Source organism: Colossoma macropomum, unplaced genomic scaffold, assembly GCF_904425465.1.
Source record: "Colossoma macropomum unplaced genomic scaffold, Colossoma_macropomum, whole genome shotgun sequence".
Classification (NCBI taxonomy): domain Eukaryota; kingdom Metazoa; phylum Chordata; class Actinopteri; order Characiformes; family Serrasalmidae; genus Colossoma; species Colossoma macropomum.
The window spans coordinates 8,599,002-8,618,936 of NW_023494792.1; the positions used below are offsets into that span (position 1 = coordinate 8,599,002).

Below are 19,935 nucleotides of genomic sequence, written 5' to 3' on the forward strand. Positions count from 1 at the left end.
GCCACAATAGCAGGCAGCTAAATTCAGCAGTTCCGTTCTGTCAGCTGTGGATGTCAGCTGAAGCTAAGAAAGAGAGACGAGGAGCATGGCTGCCTCCTTGGCCCAAAATTAGCTTCATAACTAGAGGACACTGGGAGCTGCGTCCAGAATAACAGCCTCAATGCTGTAACCTATTTTTTTGGTCCACACTTACACAGATGACGTGTATAAATATTGCATTAGCTTTTCATCTTCAGTATATTTTGGTTTCATATATGATGTAACATACAGTGAGTGGTGTCAGGATTGCTCTTCAGGGCAGATTTTGCTCATCAGACAAACATAAGATTTGCTTTAAAAAAAGGCTCAATTAGCCACAGTCAATTCAGCCTTAGGGTTGCTATTAATTCAGCTATACTGATGAGATGAAAATGATGATAACATGATATGATCACCATTTATTCAAACAACCATCATGACAGTAATACAACAAACACTGACAAGTATTAAATAATAAAGCTTGGGCCGAATGGTTGGACATATTCTCAGATATGCAAAATTTATGTACTACAGATGTGATCTAATTGCAAGAATGGATGGTGACTCACGGTACTGCCAGGAGACTGGGCTGGGCTGACCTCATCTCTCAGCAAGGGCAAACCGTTTCTTTCCGACTCACCTGCAAGACACACACATGCATGTACACACACACACCCACCCACACATGCAAAACATATCCGCTTCATGTATCCACAAGAGCAGTGAATAATCACTAGAGCTCTGTGAGACAGAGCCAAATTCATATGCATCAATATATGTATAAAGCTGTATTTAATCAGAATTGGTTTACTAAGTCAGATCTAACAAGAGCACACTGACACAACAAACAGCAAACATTCAAAAGTTCCCAGTTGTTTTAGAATGTTTAAAAAAAGAACTGATAAACAAAATGACCATGAATGGGGGAGAAAATTCTAGATTAGTGTAAATAGGAAACAACATTCTAGTATAGAGTGAATGGGGAGAACATTCTAGATTAGTGTAAATAGGAAACAACATTCTAGTATAGAGTGAATGGGGAGAACATTCTAGATTAGTGTAAACGGGAGACAACATTCTAGTATAGTGCGAATGGGGGAGAACATTCTAGCAAATCTTTGATTCTGACTTTGAATGGGACACGTTTTAGATCAAAGAGAATGAGGTGAGAACATTCTAGAACAGTATGAATGGGGCACAACATTCTAAAACAGAGTGAATGTGGGGGAGAAGTCTAGAACAATGTAAACGAAGAAGAAAATTTTATGGCACAGCAATCAGATGTTTGGGTTTGTTGAGCTGCTTTGCTCTGGCCTTCAGGGTGAATAACCATAACAGTAAATATTCAATAATAAGGCTGCTCTCTGACACGGGGGTGGGGGTCAGTTTTGGTTTATGCAGTGAAGCAGTGTGTGTGTTTTAGGTTGGACAGCGCTAACTGACTGTTCGCAAAATTCTGACAGTCCCACCACCCTTAGTTGTTGTTGCTACATCTGACAAACTTCCAGTACAGGCTACCTGGTGGCATCCTTAATATTTATGCAAACAAACTTAATGTTCAGTAGTACAAAATAAGTTGTAGAAGCTCAAAGAGAAGGTACATTTGGAACATTTTTCAATTAGATGTTCAATAAGATGTTCGGTGAAGATGCACATATTAGAGAACTGACAAATATGCATGTAGGCAAAATGGATTCTGGAAACAATGTTTACATGTATTTAATCAGAGAAACTGTCTAGTTATTCAACATTAAAACAGTAGGTTTTCATGTCTTACAAGGAAGAAGTGTTGTTGACGGAAGCTATTCTTTCAGATAAGCTAATGCTAAAGCTAACGCAGGAGCTAGTTAGAGCAATGTTATATGTTAAGCAGGGCTTGATGTCTGTTATACACAGTCTATCAGCACACTTTAAGTAAACAATACAAAGAACAGCATACATACAAGTGCATGTATATTTATCTTTACACAAAATGTTTTAATCACAATATTGAACACTGTACAGTCCTGTTCAGTCTGACTGCTTTATGAAGCTATCAGCAGCTAAGTTAAGAAAAGCTTACTAGTTTAGCTAACTAATCTTTTGTATGTTTTTCTGTTTATCGTTAGACATAATACTAAATTGATTTTTAGAAAAGATAAAGTTTAGCTTACTTTAGGGCCAGAATAATTCTCTCTGTTAATAGTTTTGGCATTACATATTCTTCAGTAACACATTAACAACATTTCTTAGCCCAATAATTCAAATTCAATGTACTGCCAGTGCCGCTCTCACTGTAGGTTTGTTCTCGCCGTACAAGTTCTTATTTAGCTTGACAAAGAAGGGAAAGTTTACAGAGAACTGTGATTGGCTGCCAATGACAGTTGGTGGTCAATTAAGGCCAGCAGTGGTGGATACCTGGGCTGAGCGGGTACAGCTCATTGTCCCCTCCACAGGACAGGTTACGTGTGAGCATGCGCGGGTCAATCTTAGGAGGGGAGGTGGCCGTAGGACACAAAGAGAAGCGCCGACGGAACAAGTTCTCCTCCTTCATTCCTGCCAGCCTGACAGTCTGCAGAGAGGGACAGGCAAAAAGAGAGAGAGGGAGAAAGATATTATTTTATTTCACACTGGTCTGAAAAAACACAACTGCCTATGCTTCCTAGTACTTATCTACATCCCTTAATCTTTTCCTTATCACTGCAGTACTGTTTTAAAAATACTATTTCACTGAGTTAATAAAGCAGCAAGACAGTATCCTTTTGTGTCGTCTGAGTATATTTGTTTTCCTGTACATGTTCATGCAAGCGTGCAAGTACATTGGTCACTGCCAGTACTAAATCTGTCATGTAGTAATTATGCACCACAGAAATAAATATAAAAATCGAAAAGGAGGAAGTACAGAAACAATACAGAAATGCTGGAAAAAAATACAGTTAATATAGAAAAAAACTGGCCATGGGAAATACCTATGCAGGCTTATTAAAGTGCCTGCTTTGCAATGTTTCAAAATCATTTACTGTCTGAAATGTGACGTCATTAGATATTTTAGTTTTAGTACCTTTTACTTATTATGATAGAAGTCAAACGTTTATGAGCCTGCTTAAATGACAGTGTTTGTGCATGTGAGTCAGGTTATTCCAGACGTCATTTCTGCTCTTGGAAGGGCGCTAAAAATAGCCCTTCTGCTGCAGTGAGGGTCTGAGGAGGGGTGTGGGAGCCTCCAAGTCTTTCAGGTGCAGTGTTACAAAACCCCTCTCTGTTTCTCTCTGCTCTGCTTCCTCCCTGACACTGCAATAAGCCCCCACTGCTTGCATGCTGACTGGAAAGTGCGTGGACCAATCACAGACCAACAACACAGCTGGAGGGCGGGATAAAGGGGGATTACATGGATTCGATTGGCCCAGCATCTGGCTGCTCATCTGCTGAGAAGATTACATGGCTGTGAGCAGCAGGGAGGTGAAAAAACACCCTGACCAGACTAAACAAATGCACCATGTGGGAACCAAGTGGAAAAAAACTCATGTTATGTAAGGAGGCTTTTCTGTCCATGCTGTGTGTATGTCACTGACGTGAGCCATCCCAGACAATGAAATCAAATGTGTTTCATAAGCATATTTACTGTATGTGCCATTTTCACCATTGTGCAAATAAATGTAAGTCAACTTACAAATGTAAAACCATGTTTGTTGGCATACAACAACTTCTGAATTTTAACACTGATGTCAATGTGAAACTGATTACGATCATCATGAATGTGTGCCAGTGTCTATTTCAAAGGTAGAGTTACAGCCTTATTCAAACTGTTACTCATAGACAAAGTGTACAGAAGCAAGCCAACATGGTAGAATGCTTCTTCCTTAATGCATCAGGCCTGTAAACAAGGGTAGTCTATGAGCAAGTACAGACCACTAGGACTGTTAGCAGTCATCATTTTGTTGGTGTGGATGTTTAACCTTACATTCCATTGCCCAGACGCAGTCGAGTAATCTTTATACAGGGTCTGGTAAATGAATGCAAGAGTCATGAAACCGAGCAATGGGACACAATGACAGGTAAACAGAATGGTGGCAGAGTGAGCACCATTACACATTTTTCAATCTGATACCAATAGCAGCACCTTGACTTCGATAGTAGCTCCTGAAGAACACTTCTTTCTATTCTTTCTTTCAATTTACAAACCCGAAAGTCGGGTGTGGCATAAAGCCAAAAGGAATGTGATATGCTGGAAGTATACAGTGTTGTGAAAAAGTATTTGCCCTCTTCCTAATTTTCTACATTATCACATATTTGTTACAGTGAATAATTTTACATTTGCACTTCTCAAACCTTTTAGTCTAAGGCCCCCATTTTAGATAGTAAGTGAGTTAATGCACTTGACAAAGGAGGGCCACTTAGCGAAAACTTGTCTATTCTGCTATCTTTCTCTGTGCTGTTCTATGACATTACAGACAACTCACTAAGTGACCACTGGATGGCTGTGTATTGTGATTGGTTGGCATGTGTATTAAATTTTGATAATGATATCAAATATCAAATTATAGAAAATGCCAGTTGCAATTATTAATTCAAAGAGTCATGAAAAGGGTCATGGGTCAATTTTAAGAGGCGCAATTACTTTTCACATGGGTGAGTCACATGTTGGATATCTTTGTTCCTTAAATAAATAACAATTTTAAAAATTGTTATTTTATATCGCATTTGAAGTTCTCTTTGTCTAACTGTTCTTAGTGACTGAAACGGATGGAGACCAGAAGAAGCACTGACGTTAATAACATCAATGCAGAATAGAATTTGGACAGCCAATCAGCAGTCTAGATTTTGGAAGGAGCTCGCTCGTTGGCTCACAGACAATAATAAGACAGACTGCTTAGGTGCTGATATTTGGAATTGAATGACTTGGAATCTTACAATACTGTACAGTATTGAAGCAACTCAGTCCATAAAAGTATTGAATTTTGATACCAAGCCCCATGACAGATGCTCCTAATTTCTCCTTTAGTGGCCCCCAACAATTTAAATCCCCCGTACTGAACCACTCATCCTCGGATCTCATGGAAAAATAGAGCTTTATCCTGGCAGCTGACATCTTTACTCTGTTACTTTTTAACAAAGCAAAACGCTGAGACTGTACTACGAGCGGCAGTTACTTGGATCGTAGCTGACAAATCAAGGAGGTCTGCAAAAATATTATTTAAACATACACTGATTGAGGGGGTTGCTGTTTAAATCAATTAAAATCCCCAAAATAGTTCCAGTGTGTACATATGAAGCAGTATCTAGATTTTTCTTAGTATGTTCTTCCATTTCCTAAGCAAACAGAGAACAGCTTAATCCCTTAAGTTATGATTACTTCATAAGGCTTATTATTCAGTATCAACATGGGAAAAAACATAAACTGGCTGAGTTATTCTATTAAGATCTATTAACATTTATGGAGTTTTAAATCTCCAGCTAACCACCAGAACCACCAGCATAACAGCTAGTATTTATGAGCAACGTCAGAAAAAGGTTCAATTGTTTAAGCATAGGTATATGCATAGCCTAAGTCTCTCCTCCCTCCCCACCAAATTTACTCTGGTCAGCAAGGTGCAAATGCCACACAGAATATATACTGCTATGTTTCAGAAAGTCCTGCATCAAATATAGACCTACCCTATATGGAAATGGTATATACTGGAATATGTTGTCAATATAATACAACATATAAATGCAACTGTGAAGTACTGTAATTAGAGCTGGGCATCAGCAGCAGGCTCACAACACAATACATCAAATGATAAAAGCATCACGATACAATATGCTACGTTATGATAAAATATGACACAATATGATACAATACGAATCAAAAACAGACCACATTTCCAGCTGGCATTTTTCTGTTTGATATTCATCTTAAAATTTGTTTTAACACCTACAGCAATAATTAATAAATAAATAAGGTTGGAGGAAACTTGATCTTTTATTAACCTTACACGCTGAGGAATATTATACTATCGGTGTGGTTCACCTTTAATCACAAAGGCTGCAGCAGCATGAGTAGGGTAGATGTAGTCCCAATATAGATGTAGTCCCAATATCCACATTTCATAAACATTTTATGTATTGGCATTGTTATCAGCATCATCTATGTACACGGAAAATTTGACAGAACTTAAAGGCTAATGGCTAATCAAAGCACACAATAATTAATAACTCACTATAAATATAAATCTTTATATTTGGCTGATTAATTGAAATCACAGTACACTGATTAATCAATTATGGAAATAACTGTGACAACCCAACTGAAAAGCTTTATTACTATATTCCATTTTTATACGGGACTGTCTGTAGCAAGCCTTAACACAGCGGTCTGATGGCATGCCGACATCTAAACACGACCAGCTGTCACCATGCTTACAGCAACACCCACTGCAGCAACACATCTTAGCCCTCTCAAATCATTCTCATCAAATCTCTGTTAAGAAGGAGACAGGGCACAAACCCAACACCCGCTTATGATGGCGGACGGCAGAAGGGGCATCTACGGCGCAGACCATGCCCAGCCAGGGGCCAAGGCGAAGCCCTCCTGACCTCGACCCTCACAGCTTGCTAGCTCCTGCTGATTTCCAGCATAAGAGAGGATTAAAATCCACTTCTCACACCAGATTTGTGAACTGGCCAGCTGACCTAGTTTATTGCTGCTGGCACTGCTGTGGTGCAAAAACATCAGCCAATCTGACGAGGTGCCCTACACCATGTCGCAGCAATCATTTTTTCCATTCTGCATGTACATGCAAAGCCTCCATTCATGTGTGAAAGAAGGCCATACACACGAGTATGTGCAGGTCTGATTCATTACCAAGCAGGAAATAAGTCACACAAAAGTCAAGGTCAGTTAAAGAATGAGTTAAAGAATCAGTTATGAAGTTATGGAGAGCAACCTTTAAATGACACTATAAACACAAAGACAAAACTCCCTGCCATCTCAGTAGCTGTCAAAAAGAAACTCTAAGATTTAGCATTAAAGACACCATCATTGTATCAGTGCTATAGCGTATAGAGCAATGATGTAAAAAGAAACTCAGCAAGATTTGGCATTGGGACTAAAAACAATAACATTCAATAGTGAGTATACCATATAAAGAGATAGGGAACAGAATTAGGCTAGTGGAAAAATATGACATGGGGCTACAGGAGGTCAACTTCTAATTAAGTCTGATTCTTAGAAAAGTATATTCTAAGGTCTTTTATAGCTATGAGTAGAGACTATTTGGCTATTTTAGGTCTCTTGCAGAGGGAAAGTATGAAATTCCTCCTTCATGTTCAAGATTCTCCTTAAACAGGCTCTAGCAAGGGTCTTGTATTCTCCTGCCCCATCAAAGACGTGGTCTGCCTTATGAACACCAAACAGTAGTTACAAGGTCTAGTCTGTTCTCTTATGCCCTCTGCTAAAACGGGCCATCAATGCCACATTCTTATGTGAGAAGCAGAAGGGATTAAGGATATGCTCAAGAAGATTTGAGATTCAGGCACAAAACCTTCACCGAAGAGCAGGAACTGATCCATTTTTATCCTTCAGTATATGACATGTACGTGTGAAATGGCAGACAACCACAACCACACCAACATAACAGAAGGGTATTTACAGGTGCAGCACTAGATGAATACTAAAAATAAGGTGACATTTCCAGAGAGAATACACTTCACAATTCAAAAACATACAATGTACTGGTTAACCAGGTAAAAGTAGAGTGGTTTAGGGCTGAAAGATTGTTTTTATACCAAATTCACAATTTGAAAGAGTTCAGTTTTCAAATTGCAAGAACTGGAATTTTACAGCTCTTTTTAAGAGGTTTTTCTGTGGGGGGATTTTTTAGGCAAATAACACAGAGCTTGTGAACTACCTGAAGGTGAGTTAGACCTATCAGAAGCATCTAAACACCCACACAATGCGTATATGACAACACAACCACAATTAACTGCCCGTCTGGCACACTACACTCAGTGCTTGCGCCTGAAGCCAGAAAAAGTGAACATGCTGGTCTTCGAAAACAGGCCTAGACCCTCATTCACAGAACAAAAGCGCAATTTTAACCAGTCACAATACTAGTTTGAAAAAATGCAATCAGATTAGCCCAAGAGTGGCTGCAGATCTCAGCTGCTGGTGCCCCTGGAATATGAGATGTCCAGGTGCCTGTTCATTTCATGCTAATGGATAAAATGTTTTCTTGAAAAATTTCTGTTCCCAATGCATGTCGCTTATGCGAATTTGTGGAGAACAGAGGGAATAAGAGTGTGTGTTTGTTTTTGAAGGCCCGCCTACCCCATATTTACCTTCAACTGAGTTGCACAACCACTAAAAGGTAAACATGGCCTAATTCTGAGTAGTCCAAAACAAAGACCGTTTTTATACTTGCCTACAGGTGGCCTAACAGTAGCATGATGTACTGATAGCTCAAGCTTTAGCAATTTATACTAGGCTACTTATAATTTGGTAAACAAGCCAATAAGCTAATAAGCCTACACAAAAATATATCCGCTCCTCATACTAGCTAAATGGAAGCTGGTCTTGAGGGGCTCAGCTGAGGCACTTTTCCCTGTCCTGACACGCACCAGTGTTCCACTAAAGGCAGCACAGTTTCTTTTCCTTAAGGTTAAGAGTGTTGTGAACATCTTGCACACTCTGTTTCACACTGACCTTAATGCTTTAGACAGGTCAAAGCAAGCAAATCAGTCTGCAAGTATTGCTCAAGAAGTGACTCATCCCCCCTCCCCATGGAGACATAGCCTACTTTCTCAGGGCCAGAGAGGTGGAAACAGTTCTTTGTGTTTTGTGGGATTACTGCTGTTTTAGGCTATTTCCTTGTCACTGAGGCAATAATTGCAACCTAAGGCAGTGCAAGCCAACAAGTCTGTCTCGAGAGGGTGTTAACTACTTCTGTTTCACCCCACAAATTGTGTGAAAAAAAAGGAACACAAGAGCCTTCACAGAGAAACCAAACAGAGAGGTGAGAATACTATGTCATGTCAGAGTTTCTCTTGCTGAAATGATATGTTGAACTATGGTCTGTCACTCAGCACGAACCAGAGATGCATCTGTATCTAACAGCAAAAGACTACAGCTGGAGCAGTTTATGTTTAGAGGATTACCTGTAGCCTATATTCTCCAGATGTCTGAATTATGCTCTAATGCAAATGAAGCTCTTTCCATGTTATTTTTCTAAAATCCTCCTCCATCATGAAATGCTCTCTTCTGTGTACTGTTTGACTTTGCATTTCAAATGCAAAGTAAAAAAGATTACAAATGCCTTCACCAAGATGGGAAACTGGAAATGTGCTATGATGATCGCAGGTGCTTTGGAAGGATCTGAAGCGGAAGAGCATTATCATGGAAAACCTTTTCTTACTTTAAAAAAAAAATGAACTAAATAAATAAAAATGTTTTGATGTGGTATGTAAACACTGTCAACGTTTCAAAACGTACCGTTCACTCCCCAGTCATGACATCTACATACACTAAGCTGCCAAATGTGTCGTTTTGAATTAATTGTTCTAGTGAAGTCATGAAAACCAAACAATTTACATATACCTGCCTATTTAGTCTACAGCACTTTTGCCCCACCCTTTGACACTGAAGTTATGAGGAGTGCTTTAGTCTGGACTACTTTTTGAACAAGGCACAAGGCAGCCAATCACAACAGAGCTTGTTTACATATCTCAGTTATAAAGGAGCACTGTGTTTTTTTTATTTAGGGGGACCTAGATAAAATGGATGGATTAATGTATAATAAACTACGAATCATAGTGTTTTCATTAGCTTAGAATGAGCCCTTCATATCTACAAAGCAGCAGGGTCCTCTTCCAACATGTTGCACCGCCATGTTTCTACAGTAGCCTAGAATGGACAAACCAAACACTGGCTCCAGAGAGTGTTTATTAGTATCTTATTATTTAGCATAAGAAAAAGCAAGGGAGGGTGAATCCTTGTTGTAAAAGAAGTGAAAACATGAAGAAGCAAAATTAAATCAGGACAGGTGACATCAGAAAACCTGATGGTTCTACTACACGCTTAGAGAGGGACGGGTAACGAAGGGGCATTCTGCAACTTCAACACTAGATGCCACTAAACATTACGCACTGGTCCTTTAAAGGTTCAGCAACAAAAAGAGTCTGTTTAACTCTGAGGGATAAAGTAAGGTTGGACAATGATCACGTAAAAATAAAATTAGGACTGCTTTTGGTACATAAACCAACATAAATGTTATAAGTGGACCTTATAGGGACAAAAAATGAGATACAAAAAAACAAAGCATTTGGGACCTTTAAGTTCCTGTGATAAATATGCGTGAAACTTTCGAAAGATCAAACCCAAAGCTTATATATGGACCATACGTGGACCACCATACTGCGGTGTAAATTTCAACCAGACAGAACTGCATGGCAGATAAAGGGTATTCAATAAATAAACTCTAAAGTAAGCAAAGGAAACATCGAATGTGGTGTAAAAATGAAAGATAAAGTGTGATTATCTCAGGTCACACAGGGTGCATCTACATTTGCCATCAATATTAAAGCCAAATTCATTAAAAAGAACACTCCCTTCCTGAATGAAAATGCCAGGTACAGGGGATTAAGATGGATTTCCAAGCAAGTGTTGTTTAACAAATAACAAATTAAAAAGAGATGCAGTAAACCTGATGCGAAGCAATGCCAGGATTTAGCTTAATCTGAGCTCAAAGTGTTCTGACGGGACCATCACTAAATGTGGCCATCACAGCCTGTGGAGCAGAAACTAAAAGTTAAAAACAAAACAGTGCCTCGTGACTTTGACCTTTACTGCCCTTTCCTAGCGATGCATAGTTATATTTGTCCTGCCACCCCCCGAGGATATTGATTAAAAGATAATCTATATGCTTTGGCTGTGGGCTCTAATTACCACATAGGATTTGGCTTTGTGTACTAACTATGAAAAAAAAAACTTTAATTAAAAAGAAAAGGGAAAATGACTTAGAAAAGGAAGTGAAAATGAGAGCCTTGTCCTTTTCTTCCTCTTTGACAGGTTAATGCAACTCCAGTTTGCTTGGCTCTGCTCTGTCACCACTGCTTCCCCAGAGAGTGTCCCTGATCAACCTCAAATAGAAACACTATCACACCTATAATTCATATGAGACTGGCTGATCCTCTGGAAATTTGAAGCTTCCAGCTTCAAGCTGTGACAGATACAGGATCCTGCTGAGATTAAGTTGGACCTTTTCTAAAATCTTGAACTACTGATGATTCATCCCACCACAACAAACAGCTCCCTAATATACCTCAGCTCTTTCATTGAGCTCTGATGTCACCCTGGCAAGCAATCAACAAATATCAATACGTTACATCACAGCCAACACTGAATTTCAGGAAGAGTTTACAGAGAACAAATGGTGCGGTATGAACGGGCACAGTTAGATGACTGCATTTCTCTTTGGGGAAAAGCACTGTTTTCAAAAAAAATAATCTTTTCTAAGATAAGATCAAAAATCTGACATAGCCTAATTTTGATATAGGCTGCACATGCACATAAAATATTACTGGAGGCAGTTATTTTTTCAAGACCACATACTTGTCTTAAGTTGAAAACTAGTCCAGGTGTAATCAACATTCTTTTAAGTAACTACAAATCACGTTTGCACAGACAATGATTAGCTACTACATCAGCCACTCCTTAGAACTCCAGGTCATGTACACAAACCACACTGGGGTTAGAGCAAAAACCCGGAGAGCCATTCCCTTAAATGGATTGTCAACATTTTCACTTTTCAGAATGTAAGAAGTATTTTTTTTTTTTATTTGTCACACAGTAAAAGTCTATGTAAAATTTGCTGAACTACCTTTACCTCTATTCCAATGTCTGTTTATGTCTTTCCTTTAAAGGCTTATATAAATAAAAACAAAGAATTGTGTGAGAGACTGGAGCAAAACTGATAAGCAACATGCCTAGTCAAAATAAATCTTAAGTTGAAAGAAAAAAAGAAGGAGGAAAAAAAACAAAATTCAAGCAATATGTAATGACTAAAGAGGAAACCCAATCTCTGCTGGCCTGCCCTCCTTATTTAGTCTGTTGGCAGTGGGGAATTTGGTGACATTCTCCCATTCAGCATACTCAACAATAGAGCTGGTCTGTGTCTCCTTGAGTCCTTAAAGGCCCACCACTTCCCAACGGAAGCACAACAACACTTGAGTACAGCTAACCTAAATAAGAAGTGAAGTGAAAGTTATTCCCATGGCCAATGGCATAGACAGGGGGAGGCAGGGGGAGGTGAGGTCAACAACACTGTCTAGCCTACCAACTTTCTTCAATATACATACAGCTGCCTGAATGGTATTGTGTTCTGTTATTGTAGGCAGGCGTGTGTGATAAATCTACAAGCTTGAGGTGCACTGACATAAATAGACAGAAACCTAAACCGGATATTTGCTAAATAAACTGAATGCTGACCTAAATATGACCACAGAATTCAATTTAGATCTGCCCGACTAGATACCTTTGCATCACAATAAGCTTCACAAAACAGATATCTGTCAAAAGACTTCCATTACGAACCAACAAACAAAAGTAGAACAAATAATCCAGCGTAATGAGCACAAAATTTCGACCTCAGAACAGTAGCTGTAATAAAGCTTGACAAGTCTCTCTTACTCCTTTTCAAGAAAAAAGAAAGCCTTCAGCCCACACTGCCTACTACCAGCTGGTCAATATGGTATTGGATCTGTTTTTCTTGTAGACTGGTCCAATTTCCCACATGAAATTGTTCAACGAAGTAAGGGAGAAGCTGTTCTGAAGGCAACAAGCAGCCCAGCACCTCATTGCTGAATGCTGAAATCTTACACTGACGTATATGGAGTCAACTCAGCTTCATTTGTGCAGCACATTTTACATTTCTTGAGATGCAGAAGGTGACATGGGCAAGGAAAAAAGGCTTAGTTGGCTTGAGGAAGAAACCTGACCCAAGGACCAAACGACAACCATTCCTCCACTGAGCAGTACCAAAAAGTGACTTTATAATCCAAACCAAAACAGAAAACAGAGGCACATGAGAAGGAAAGATGCATGAGCTAAGCCATTGGACCAGTGTTAAAAATCACAGGCAGACAACTGATCATGTTGAGAATATAGGACGCTCAATAGGAATTCCACAGATTTCTCAAAAATTCTGCATAATTCAGCTACAGAGACAGAAACAAAGGCTGTGATCAAAGTGGAACTCATTAGTATTGTGTTATATTGTTATATTGGCAGAAGGGAGGGGTATTTTGATTACTAAATAGTAGTAACAACAACCTATCGCTGATACTGATACTGCGTTCGAGTACCAGTATCGGCAATGGGGATAGAGATATTAATGGCCGATACCACAAAGCAATTTCAATAGACGGAACTTCTCATGTCAACGGTGTGGGTTGACAAGCAGCAGTAAAAATGCTCATGGCAAAATCTATAACAGCTTGATATGTTTTATTACTGACAAAGAACAAAGCTTTTACCAAAATAAAACATTTAAAAAGTAGAACTGTATAAATATCAGAAATAACAAGCTAATTAGGTTAAATAGAGTTAATATTGGTATCGGCCATACCTAGTAACAACACATGAATCAATAAATTAATCAGAGACTTTCACATCATCCACCTGCATCAGTATTCACCTGCTGCATAAATAAACCAACATCAGTTGCTTGAACGAGGCTGAAGTTGGCTTCTTATTCATTGCCAAAGCCATAAACATGAGTGTTTGCCTTTTGAAAAGTGCACGGACACGGCCCAGCAAAAAAAAAAGTACAAAACTCAACCGGGTTACACATTTAATTCTTGGTTTATGATTGCAGTAACCTACAGTTACTAGTCAGTGTTTCTGCAGTATGATGAGGAGCAGGCAGTAAACACGTGATGTTTTTAATTGCTCAGCGCTGCTATCTATTAACTGTATTATTTTGCCAGACAGTCGAGAGAGTCTGAATATACTGCACCACTTGATGTAGTGATCCACAGCGTTCACTAGAAATGATGCACACATTGCTGGAAAACAATGAAGTTTTTTTATGTATGTGATATTCATAACAGCAAAATAATGCAAGCAAAGCAAACCAAACACTGCCCTGCATGCACCTCTCTTCAATGTATGAAATTTAAAAATACATTTTTTGGCCAAAACTATCACAACACTATTGTGAAACAGGCATGTCTCAGGCATCAGGCAAGGTATTGGTAACCGTTTTGTATAATGACTTTCTGTGAGGTGGCTTTGAGGCATTAAATGCTTCTAATCACCACGGTTATGAACAATTCTAACTCTACGTTTCTTTAGAATAGTGCATTTCACACAACAAACTACTCTGAATGGCCTTGTTTACATCCTAATGATTTAACAGGCAGAAAATTGGTGGAACCCCCCTTTAAGACATGTGAGCACATAGCAGATTTAGGCCATCAAAAAGCAGGTTAGGACTTCATGCAGGTGTTGGCAGCTCCATGAGGCTGATTAGGGATGAAGAATTTCAGGAATCAAAGAGGAATGTTATGGCAGATTATTTATTAAAATGAGAGATAAAACTGAGGAACAGGCTGTAATTTAAGCGAAAGCCTTTTAGTGAAATGTTGGTTTCTAACACACAGTTCCTGATTCTGCTGCAAAGCGCAACTGACCTCCCTTTGCTCCACATCTCACTGTGGGAAGTTCTTTTATGCAGCCCACACACACACACACACACACACACACACACACACACACACACACACACACACACTCCTTGCCAACATTAGAGAGGCGTGCCCCTGGAGAGGGCCAGAATGGTTTGTTTACACTCTGTGTGCTGGTTGCCAAGGTAAATATAACCTGGGAGACTTTTGAGAACCTGTGCCTTTTTTCAGTTTCCACAGGGATGAAATTTCTCCTGCTTGTGTCCTCTCTAGGGGTCGAGTGCCCGATGCCTAGTGCCCGATGTCCCTGGCTACAGCATTTTGGCCATTAAAAATGCAGAGGCTTTTTCCATTTTAATAAACCACTAGACCAGCTCAATTCTCATACATTTACAGATATTCACCATCAATAATAAAATAACTACTTTTCACTTGGTCTGGGTGATGTCTAAAAATAAATAGCACTATATTTTCTTGTTGAACACATAATCTGCTGCAGCTTAGCCTTCATTTCTATGCTGTTATCTTTAAGTATTAACTAATTTAAGGAAAATTACACTTCAAATAATCTAATATTTAGGAATCTTCATCTTTTGGTAATAAACTATTTTACTTCTCATTTTAAAAGCTGTCACTGCAAACACATGTATTTGTGATCTACTGCTTGTGTGGGTTCATGCCTGTTTCTTCTCATTAAATGACTCACACAAAAGCAACTTGTGATGCCAATACCTCCTCCCAATGGAGAGACTTCAGACTGCTAAACACGCATGAGTGTGTTCTTATTAACGTTTTTAATAAATATAAATACATATTTACATAAATAAAAGTTTTCGTTTTCAAATAAATACCAGACTATTGGTACAGAAACATGCTTGTTAACTCTAAATACTATGTACATAAACATGTTTCCATAATTCAGACCACAAATTCTTAATTTTGGTGACCTGAGTGCTCAGTGCTAAGGTCTTATGTTTGTCTACAAGGGCTGGGAAATATGGCGATATTTATTCTTATTTTGATAAATTATTTCACAATGTGACACAACATGCTTTTCTGAGCATATTGTGGACATCATCAGTGCTTAAAACACTGACGAACTGTACGTTTCAATACAAAAAGAGCAAAATTAGTCCTGTTTAACTCGATTTAGAGCAGCACAGCATGTGAAATGTTGAATATAAATCACTGTAGTCATAGTTTTCAATAATATATATATATATATATATATATATATATATATTCTTTAAATGTTGCACTACTGTTTTTCTATTGTCTGTTCCAACTTATCAAACATCAGAAAAAATAAGCATAGTAACATTTAATTTATGTCAAATGTACAGTGATATTATATTTTTGCCATATCGCCCACCTCTACTATCTACCAGTGTGTGTGTTGATGGGAGATTTCCTGTAACACGTCCCTTCACATTAATGAGCAGACTGAAGTTTCTTGGGCCTAACCAGATAGCCATCAAACGCTGAGGGCTACTTGATTACTGGACCTCATTTCAAGCACAACAAAGTCAAGGAGCTTTCTCTCCTCTCTCATGTTGATGGTTTTATATCTTGCTCCAGCAAATCAACACTAAGTGGTTGGGGTTGGGAAGGACACTGCAGTTAATCAAAGCCCCAGGGCTGAAGACACTCAGTACTACTACTACACAGAACAACTATAAATAACTAGATTACTACTGCCAACCTTGGGCATGTAGGGAGGTTTATTCCCTGCAAAAGGGTAGGAGTGGAACTTGACACTAAATCAAATAAGCTATTTTCTTTGCTAGCATCAAATTGTAAATAGTATCAAAATGACCAAATCAAACAAAGATAATAACTGGGTAATTGGCTTTCTTTTAGCTCATTAACCCTCAAAAAACTATAGATGGGTGACAAACAAATTGGAGAAACACGCACAGGAAAGTGGGTTAATGAGATAGGTCAGATAAATAATGACTGAAAACATGCTGAAACCCACAGAGATGCTTCTGACTGATGGCAGCCAATGAAAAAAAAATCACATTTGCATCACCTAATTTGTTTACCATAACCGAATAATGGTAGGGACTTGAGTACTCTCAGTGCCTAACAGCTTTGAATTGTACCACAGAGTGTTTGTACCTCAGGATGTCTAGTGGGACCAATTACTACTCTGCAATTCCTACTCTCTGAGGAAACTGTCAGCTTCCACTGTAAATGCACAGTTTTGGTTTCTGGCTATGTGGAAGAAAACCAATGCATATGTCTGGCACCACAAGTACATAAACAGCACAAACATGTAATGATTTAAGATTAAAAAACAGTACTCCTTAGCACACGTTCCATGTGAGAGCCTTAGCAATAACAATCTCATCCCAGTATGTGCATGTGTGCATGTCTGCCGACATCAAGCTAACTGAAAGATTCAAGCTCACTAAAAGAAAGAGTTGGCAGGCTGTCAGCAGCTCTCCCTACATGCCTTTAACCTTATCTATTCCAAGCAGCTCATCATAAATATCATAAACACGTTTCAAGGTCATTTCTATCTGCAATGCTTTAAATCTGAGATGATTGAGCATGCTTGCTCCAGGAGACTCAAACTTTCAGACACATTAGATTTCTTTTCAAACCGCGTGAAAAGCAGTATTACACTCAAGGAACAGACAGGCATGACTTTCTCTATTCAGTCACTCACATTAACTTCCAAAAATTCCTAGCCACATTTGTGATTTGCATGACCTCATTTAAAACCTCTCACATAAAGTCATAAAACAAAATATATAAATTCAGAGTGTGTATCACTACTTGCATGTCAAAGATTAAGAGATTTTACTGCAGCACATAGAAGTACATACAGTATCATATATGAACAGCATCATAATCCAACATTAAACATTTACAAAATAGTTATTTAAAAAAGGGCAAATTTAACAATAAAAAAAATGGTTACTTGATCACTTTGAAATGATTAATATTAACATTCCCAAGGCTTATTGACTTGTTTGCACTGTGAATGATAAACAAGGTATTCGCAGGTCATTATGAAGCTGTATTCAGCAGACTCTCCACAAAGAGGAGCAATCATCACTCGTCACTTTTTGTCCCTTGTAGTTGCAAACCAAAGTAATGCCAGGCATACACTGCACGATTAATGCTCACTTAGGCTGTAGCCAAGTGAATTCCATGATCGGACCAAATTTCTGTTTCATCGGCTGCAGTTTACCTTGCCACGTGAGAAGGGAAGCAATGCCCAACTGCCCAAATGAGCTCCGATCGAGCAGTTAGACGATCAGATGGATTCCTGACACAACAGTTTGAGTTTGAGCAGTTTGAGCAGTCTCATGAACCAACTTCTTTGAGTCGTGTGCAAACATGTCGATACGTTGATTTTTTAAAATTGTATTTGTACAATAGGCTGTAGAGAGACACTATTGTCCTACCAATGTACATCATCTCTTGGTTTCTGTTTCAGTGCACAGTATGGCAGACATAACATTCTAGCTTCTACATTCAAATACTGCACAATTTGTCCACAGTGGAACTGTGAACACATGGCTGAATCCTCAAAAGCTATTTATTAGACATACTATGCACTGCTTGGGTGCAGGAGCCAGTATTTAAATTCTTACATAGTGTACTATGCAGAGAGCAGGGAGTCATTTGAGATTCAAGCCAATGTTTTTGCTTTGTACTCAGGCGTGTAACGTTTTCTTGGAAATTGTCCAGAGACAGAGTTGTCTGCTGGTCCGTTTCATGTGCAGTGTGAGTACCCACATTGTATCAAGTTAATCAGGTTGTGTTTTCGTACAGTGTGACTATATAAATTGTTTGCTTTGTCTGTACACAATGGGCAAGTCAAATGTACAGTGTGAGTTGTTACCAAATAGCAAGGTTTCTAAAATTGCACAGAGTACACCTGGCTTAAAACTAGATCTGGACAACTAACAAGCTAACAGCCTATTCAATATTACTCATAATTAGGCTTTACCAAAGGAATCACGCCTTATTACACCTAGCACAATATGTCTGTGCGATTTACTCAGACATCAAATGAATTCAAACATGTGTGTAACTTAGTTTGTCCTGGTGCTAGAATCTCCAAAAGCAGCAACAGACATCCAGCTTACGTGTCAATGTGCTCAAAGTTTCACCTCCTGAACAATGGGGTTAAACTCTTCATGCTCCTCTGCATTTCCAAAATGGCCTAGCCAATGTCACCATGTGCCCCTTTGTGTGAGGAGCTTGAAGACATTCTGTCCATTTAATTGCTTCTTTCGCGATGGAAACAAAACAATGACAAAACAAACCTTCCTAATATTTTGCATTTTCATATGGGTTTTTTTTGCATTATGTTTGGTGTCTAATAACCTTAAAACAACAAAATATGAAGTAAACAATGTGCCAAATAAATGTCTGTTACACGTCTCAAATGCTCAAAATATCTTTGTTTTAACTAGAACTGGCCTCCGATTGGACTGAATTGGGGAGTAAAAGAACTGGATCCACACATCTCTGCATTTCACATTAAATTCTAAGTACTTAAGTACTTAACTAGAAAATTATGATTGAGGTTTACAGTCACAATCCTGTCAGTGAAGGCTTCACTGATGCTCTAACATCATTTGTTCCTGCTGTTTCAGCCTGGGTCTTCTTTGTGATGTGGAACACCGCATGCACGCTCATATTACTGCAGCAGCAGCACAGAGAGTCTTGTGGCTGTACTGCAGCCTCAGTGGAACAGTGGGAAACTAGGGCAGGGCGTTTTCCTGCCTCTCTGCCTCTCAAGGCTGCAGGCCTACATCAAGATCAGGAGAAACTTCAGGAGAAACAGCCTGAAGCATGTGATGCCATATAGTCTTGTGGAGCGTACCCGAGTCAGACTGCTCTATTGTTAGAGACTGAGTCAACAACATTGAATCCTCAATTATAGCCTAAATCAATAGAGTCTGATTCAGACATTATGGGCAGTACTTTATATAGAAAAGATGAAAAAAGAAAGGCAGAATGGCACAAGTTAAAATGACCTGCAAGCCCTTCATTTTCTCTTTGTTTTTATATACTGTTTGCAGCACATGCACCCTCAAGGGTATGATCAAGGAGAGAGATTCTTTCTTATAAACATAAGCACGTGAATGCACACAAACATGCAGGTATACACATATGCACACACACATACACAAACAGACCACTCCTTTTTCTCCTACTCAAAACAAATAAGACATAACTGCCATTACCTCCCCAAAGTAAAGAATTAGCACCACTCTAAGGCACAGAACCAAAATCCAAACATTAGTAAAA

At 38.9% G+C, this 19,935-nt stretch overlaps 1 protein-coding gene across 5 annotated transcripts in view; it reads right to left on the reverse strand.

Moving 5' to 3' along the window:
* Positions 1 to 19,935, reverse strand: part of osbpl5 (oxysterol binding protein-like 5) — a 37,522-nt gene that overhangs the window by 13,632 nt on the left and 3,955 nt on the right. For 2 of the 5 annotated variants that reach the window (XM_036575810.1, XM_036575806.1), the window contains exons 2-3: positions 2,416 to 2,569; positions 588 to 658 (exon numbers count right to left, since the gene is read on the reverse strand). In XM_036575810.1, coding sequence (XP_036431703.1) covers positions 588 to 658; positions 2,416 to 2,551 — 207 coding nt within the window. In that variant the 5' untranslated portion in view covers positions 2,552 to 2,569. Of the gene's footprint in view, positions 1 to 587; positions 698 to 2,415; positions 2,572 to 19,935 lie in introns of all 5 variants that reach the window. The other 3 variants (XM_036575805.1, XM_036575808.1, XM_036575809.1) reach the window with 2 other exon arrangements.